This window comes from Macrobrachium rosenbergii, chromosome 49 (assembly GCF_040412425.1).
Source record: "Macrobrachium rosenbergii isolate ZJJX-2024 chromosome 49, ASM4041242v1, whole genome shotgun sequence".
NCBI classification, from domain to species: Eukaryota; Metazoa; Arthropoda; class Malacostraca; order Decapoda; family Palaemonidae; genus Macrobrachium; species Macrobrachium rosenbergii.
This window is the reverse complement of record NC_089789.1, coordinates 42708606-42716105: the sequence shown is the minus strand read 5'-3', so window position 1 is coordinate 42716105 and position 7500 is coordinate 42708606. Positions and strand designations below refer to the sequence as shown.

Genomic DNA, 7500 nt, shown 5'->3' with positions numbered 1-7500 from the left:
TCTCCCAACAATCAATAAAGAGATCATAAATAGAGTGGGAGAGGATAATGAGAGCGAGAGGAGGGGATTGTCTGGCCGTAGCCATGACCGAAGCTGCCTAATCGTTGGCTTTATCCCACACCGAGAACACGTGCTGCCTATTGACACGCGGACACACCCCCCCTCCCCCCCAGCGCGTTCCGATGCTCGCACCCGGCGCTGGCTAGGGCTTCAGTGCGAGACAGTGGCTTTTTTTTTTTTTTTGTTCTTGTGAGTGTTCTTCTTCTTCTTCTTCTTCTTCTTCTTCTTCTTCTTTAGACAGAGCTGCGTCTGCATTTCCTTATCTATGGTTGTTTTTCTTCTCTTTCTTCTTGAAACTGAGACACGTCTGAGTTTCTTTTTTCTCTGAATATCTGCGTCTACGATCTGTTTGCTTGTGCGATCTCTCTCTGCCTTTATATCTGCACAGACAATAAACGTCTGTATATAAACAAAATAATAATAGAGAAAGAAAAACTCGTGCAGGAATGAGTCAGGAGACCTCAGCGAAGCCCAAACCGTCGCCGCGTCCGCGGATCCGAACGTCCGCCGTCACGGTTGGGTTGGAACATGTGCAGCGTTTTCACGGCGGGTGTCACACCAAATATCTCCTCCTCCTACCGGAGTAGATCCATTGAGAGAGAGAGAGAGAGAGAGAGAGAGAGAGAGAGAGAGAGAGAGAGAGAGAGGGTAAAGGGGGAGAATTTAGAAAGAGCAGGAGAGGTTAATTTAGTTAATCAATTGAAGGGTCTGTTGATTTTATTTATTTATTTATTTTTTTTTTTTGCAGTTTATGGGAATCATCTGTTGTGAGATTTAATTCATTTTTCTTCATAAATCCTAGATGCTCGTTTGTTGTAATAATAATAATAATAATAATAATAATAATAATAATAATAATAATAATAATAATAATAATAATAATAAACAGAAAGGACTATTGCTACATATTTTATGCAATTTTGTAATTGCTATTTTTACTTGTTGGAGGTAATCCATAAAAATAGGTATTAATATAACGTGAAAGAGAATAATAATAATAATAATAATAATTAATAATAATAATAATAATAATAATAATATTCCACAACGAATCTGAGCTAATCTGACAGTGACGTAAGAAATGAAAGCTTAGTCATCTGTGCTATGTATAAGGCTCAAATTTGGGCTCGGTTGGATAAATGGTTATACAAGAATGGGCTAAGAATTTTTGGTCAGTTTTTCTTTAAGGCTTCGTTTTATATTCACGTATCGCTCAGTTTCTTGGTAGTAATAATAATAATAATAATAATAATAATAATAATAATAGTCCTTATTTGACCTAATGGCCATAAACAAATGACGTATGCAAATGGAATTCAGTGCAATAATAATAATAATAATAATAATAATAATAATAATAATAATAATAATAATAATAATAATTCAGTGTAAAATGATAGCGACTGGAGAGCGATCTACTGAACAGCAACATTCGCAGAAAAAATAAATTCGCGCATGCACTTTGCAATGACGTCACGCATTTTAGACGTTGGCAACCCAAGTACTTAATATTGGCAATTAATCTTCGTGGGAGGTCACAGCTTACAGTTCGCCCTTTGTGACGCACCAGGCGGTAATGAGGTTTCGCCGGCCGTGGATAGTCAGTTTAAGAAAATGTCAGATACATATATATATATATATATATATATATATATATATATATATATATATATATATATATATATATATATATATATATATATATATATATATATATATATATATATATATATATATATATATATATATATATATATATATATATATATTATCTATCTATATTTATGTATATATATAGGCATCCATCAATTGTACTGGGCATGGTTGAGCACATATTGGCTTTGATTACAAAGCCAGCCTAAAAACGACCCAACAGGCCTGATATCCATTAATATATTTTTTTTTATTTCACCGGAACAAAGGCGATGACATTTTAGTTCACTGAACTGGCTCAGTCCAAAGGGTTAGGTTTAAAGGGGTTAGGGGTTAAAGGGGGAGGGGGGAGGGGAGGGAAGGAGGAGGACGGAATTTTTTTTTTTTTTTAAATCCTAGTTCCATACTCTCCTTCCTTTGAACTCTGGGCCCCACGTCAAAAAATCATCATGAACGCCGAGTCAGGCCTGACGGCACTGTTCGAGGCTTATCGCCAGTGTTAATCTGTTAATTATTATTTTTGACATTCAGCGGCGATATCAGCAATCAAAGAGGGGAGAAGCTAATTGTGAAATGCCTGGGATTAATTTTCCGCTTTTCGGCTCCAATAAAAGGCGTTGGCTGTCACGGTAATAATGGTGACATTGGCGCCGTCCTGTTTTTCTCTCTTTTTTTTTTCCTATTTTTTTCTATTATTTTTTTTTTGGTCTGGTGCTTCACACTTGCGCGTGTGTATGAATATGCTCATGTGTGTATTTATGGGTATACATTCAAACTTTCACACACACCTACACACACACATGTAGCTCTTTTTTTAATTTTTTTTTTGTCTGGTACTACAAATTTCCATGTATATATGAATACCCTCATGTATCTCTGTATAGGTATATATTCAGACTTTCATACACACAAACACACACACACACACTTACACACAGATGGTGATGAAAGGCATGCAATGATCAGGAAAGCTCCCAAATGGAATAAATGAGTGAAAGGAATGGTTATCCCATTACAAGCAGAATAAAACAGCTGAAAGAATGAGAAGCGAAAAAGCAGTGTGGGTTTAGATGAAGGAAAGGAAGTTCCCATCTGTTATTTATCATGTGACAGTTATGAGAGCAAAATGAAAAGGTGTAAGGAGTCCACATGACCGTAGGAAAAATGAATGATCGGGATGTTTGGCATTCTATGAGGACAGTGCTGAAGCTAACTTAAATTAGAGGTAATTGGTTGATTGACAGCATTCAGAAGTCTTTACGAAGTAGCCTATATCATGCAGGTGTCACTCACTGGTTCCTGTAGGGGGGTAGCGCCGTCGGTGCACCTCACGGGGTGCACCGTAGGCATTACTAAAGGTTCTTTGTAGCGACCCTTCGGCCCTTAGCTGAAACCCCCTTTCATTCCTTTTACTGTACCTCCATTCAAATTATCTTTCTTCCATCTTGCTGTCCATAGTGCGGCTGCGAGCTTTCCCCCCTGTTACACCTTTGTAGCCTGATACTCTCAATTTCCCTTCCAGCGTTGAATGACCTCATAGAGTCCCAGCGCTCGACCTTTGACATAAACTCTCTATATTCCATTCCATTCCATTCCACTAACTGCGCCGTTTGACTTCCCAACAACTCATTCTGCACCAAGTTCTCAATGTGATTTTCTGATGCAAATGCAGAGCCGAAGTCACGCCTGTTCATCGAGGCGACGCCAAATAAATCAGCCTATTCATGAATCCAGTTCCATAGCCAACGGAGCCGTCCTACAGAGGACTCGTTTCCGACGCAGAAACCCGGAATGCCACTGAGGCTTTTCGAGAATTTCCGAGAATATTTCAGCCGCCGGGATAGGGATGAGAGTTGGAGTGGACATGTCTCTCTCACTCGTTCTCATCGGGCCTTTCTGGTCTCGGTGTGACCCATCACCGTATGTAACAGTCCCTCCCCAGTGGTTTTTGTGAGTTGCGGTAACGATAATTTTTTTTAAGTGTGGTGTCATTGGTGGTAGGAACAGACGGTTAATAAATAAGTAAACAAATTAATCAGATAAATAAATAAATATGTTAATATGTAAACATGTAAATAAATAAATACATAAATACATATGTAAATGAATAAATATGCAAATATGTAGATAAATAAATAGATAAATAAATCAATAAATAAATAAAGACATATGTAAATATGTAAATAAATAGATACATAAATGCATATGTAAATAAATAAATATGCAAACATATAGATAAATAAATAGGTAAATAAATCAATAAATAATACTGCAAACATACTGAGTAGACTATAGGGTCATAAAAATTCTGTTTAGTTTTCTGTTAGAAAGTCCTTGTGTTTGTCTGTGCGCGTGAGTGTCTGTCTGTACACATTCTTCCGCTGTGCAAGCTCACCATAAACACCAATGAATGTTGCTAATGTAACAATTAACAATTTTAGTTTTCTGTAAAACAAAACTGTTGTGCCGGCTTTGTCTGCCCGTCCGCACTTTTTTCTGTCCGCCCTCAGATCTTAAAAACTGGTAAGGCTAGAGGGCTGCAAATCGGTATGTTGATTGGTATGTTGATCATCCACCCTCCAATCATCAAACATACCAAATTGCAGCCCCCTAGCCTCAGTAGTTTTTATTTTATTTAAGGTTAAAGTTAGCCATAATCACGCTTCTTACAACTATATAGGACAGGTCGCCACCGGGCCGTGGTTAAAGTTTTATGGGCAGCGGCTCACACAGCATTATACCGAGACCACCGAAAGATACATCTGTTTTCGGTGGCCTTGATTATACGCTGTAACGGCTGTACGGAAAACTCGAAGAAACTCCTGCGCATTTTTCACCCGTCTGAATTGAATGAACTCGTCAGAATGGGACAGAACTCACGATACCCAAGTAATAAACGGTGTTTACCCTTGACAACCTGACCTTTACGAGCCATAAGCTGGTTTCAGGAGACACCCCCTCCCCCCCAAGAAATCTAAACTCCAGCGTCGTCAGCTTTTACAAACGTTTGCGCTTCAAAGCGCATTTTCCTCCCCGCGTTCAAAGCAAACGAACGCTCTCACATCTGAGAAACTGACCATCAGGAACTGAAGATGAAAAGGAAGAAAAATCCGGGAAAAGAGGAAACATGACCAAAACATAAACGTCAGAGGGAAGAAGAAGAAGAAGAAGAAGAAGGAGGAGGAGGAGGAGAAGAAGAAGGAGAAAAGGAGGAGGAGGAGGAAAAAAACGAGAAACAACACAAACAATAGAGAGATTGAACTGGGAGCAGATCTCGACATATTTCTACTCTCGGGAAGATCAAACGAAGTTCAGAAAGAAAGGGAGAGAAAAAGAAAGAAAGAAAGGAGGAAGAGAGGAGAGAGGAACGAGGAAGGACTGGTTAGAAAAGAAACGAGCAACAAAGAAAGGAGAGAGAGAGAGAGAGAGAGGGGGGGGGAGGAAGAGAGAGAGACTGGGTAGAACGGAGGAACAAGTTAAAGGTTAAAATAACTTTGTGGCGATTTCTTATCAAATATAGGATCGCGAGACTGAATGTCCCAACAAGGGTTGCCGTTTGAAGGGAAGGGGAAGATAAGAGGGAATGGAGAGAGAGAGAGAGAGAGAGAGAGAGAGAGAGAGAGAGAGAGAGATAGAGAGAGAGAGAGAGAGAGAGGTCCCTTCTCGTAGCAAGGGTCAATCCCTCTTCATAACATAGTTACGAGGTTTAATGGGAGATTGGACTTCATGTTTCATGCTGTAATGATTAGAAGACACACATACGCGGGCAAAAAAATGGCTGTCGTTATTCCTCATTCCCTTCGCGAGGAAGGCAGACATTTCCTCACTGCCTTAAGGAGATGAAGTATTAAGGTATTAATGAATATTTATGGTAGATTAACACACGCGCAGTCAACTCTCAGCTGGCAAATATTACCGAGAAACGGTATAACATTTGCCGATACCTGTCATGGCTGGCAAAATAATTCCTGTTCGCTGCAAAAGATGTAAAAGGCGTAAAAGGGCTATTCATTTAAAATAACATATTGATTTAGGCAGCACAAAGAGAAATTGCCTAGAGGGAAAAACAGATTCTTTGAAGAGGTATATTTGCAGTTGCCAGAAGCATTTCTTGTGCGCGTTTGCCCAGACTTCCTGTTTTACGCTACAGGAATGAAACGACCATTTCGGTGCACTTGGAATCTTACGCCTATTATTATAATATTGATGAATGCGTATCCTGAATTAAAGCACACATAAGGAGTGGATGATAAACTCATGTATGTATTCATATATACACCCATATATACAAACAGTTTGGTTCGCTAGTGGAAAGCGATATGCATATGTTAACCGGGTTAGTTTATTTCGAATATTTGTTGAAATTAGGACAATAAAAAAATAAAAAATGTTCGAGGAAATGCGTAGGTATTTATTCTCTCGCTCTTAGCCAGGGAGGGTTAACGTCATCAAGCCTGCATTTTCACCCTTTGCGTAAATGGAATGGCCTGCAAGTGTACGGAAGTCATTCACGCCTGTCTAGAATCCAAAACTCAGAGAAAGGAAAAAATGTTAATGCTATTATTCCGGTTTTCACATAGTTTTTGGGATGAGGTTGCTGCCCATATGACCTTCCACGCCGTATTTGCAATCCTACAATGTCGACCAACTACCAGATACACGGTTCAACAGAAGCGCAGTGGTATTTCATGGCGTGTTGTTAGAGTTCCGTTTAAATGGAAGTGCAATATTTAATTGTTGGTTATATATATATATATATATATATATATATATATATATATATATATATATATATATATATATATATATATATATATCTCTCAAAAAAATAAACCATAAATGTCATTTTATATCAAATCCACTAACCAGAGGAATTGGAGGCTAAACCCTTTCACCTAAACATCTCGAAAGACTCAGATAGAAGTCTACGGTAACACCGGCTAATTTTGAAAAGACTTTAGAACTCCTAGGAGTCATCAGCTAAGACTCACCTCCCAAACAACCCAGAAAGAAAGACTCAATCAAGAAAGACTCAATCAAGAAAGACTCAGTCAAGAAAGACTCAATCACACAAAGACACAACGAACCTCACAGTAGTCATCAGCTAAGACTCACCTCCAAACAAATTCATGAAAAAGAAAGACTCAATCAAGGAAGACTCAATCACACAAAGACTCACAACGAAACTCACAGTAGTCCTCAGCTAAGACTCACCTCCCAAACTACCCCGGAAGAAAGACTCACGAAGGAACCAGAGGGAACCGGCTACTCACCATCTTTATTCATGGCGGCGTCGAAGCACTTGTTCAGCCTGCACGCCCGACACTGGTTGCGGTGCGTCTTGTCGATGGGGCACTTGCCCTTCATGTCCCCCGTGGCTTTGCAGGTGTAGACTCTGTTCCTGTGGATGCTGCGCTTGAAGAAGCCCGAACAACCTGCAGAGGAGCGATGGGAAACAACGTCAGTGGCGGCATAGAGAACAAACAACGTTTAGAAGGGCGGGAGGGAAGGTATCAGATCTGGAGAGCAAATATGCTTGGGGAACTCAACGGTTTATTATTCCAGAGAAACAACAAACCCTGGCTTTGGCAATCTGCTCTCTCTCTCTCGCTCTCTCTTCTCTCTCTCTCTCTCTCTCTCACACACACACACACACACGGCAAGCTGGAGATAAGTGGGGATTTGTGGAAGTGAAAGCACAGGAAAGACTCGTGTGAATCTTAAATCTTAGCGTTGGATGGTATTTACGGCAATAATGATCAGGATAATGATAATATGCGTATATAA

General features: G+C 39.5%; 1 protein-coding gene across 1 annotated transcript in view; it reads right to left on the bottom strand.

Moving 5' to 3' along the window:
• LOC136832304 (nuclear receptor subfamily 2 group E member 1-like) overlaps positions 1–7500 on the bottom strand; it is a 104970-nt gene that overhangs the window by 66004 nt on the left and 31466 nt on the right. The window contains exon 3 of the mRNA XM_067093211.1: positions 6987–7148. Coding sequence (XP_066949312.1) covers positions 6987–7148 — 162 coding nt within the window. The remainder of the gene's footprint in view (positions 1–6986; positions 7149–7500) is intronic.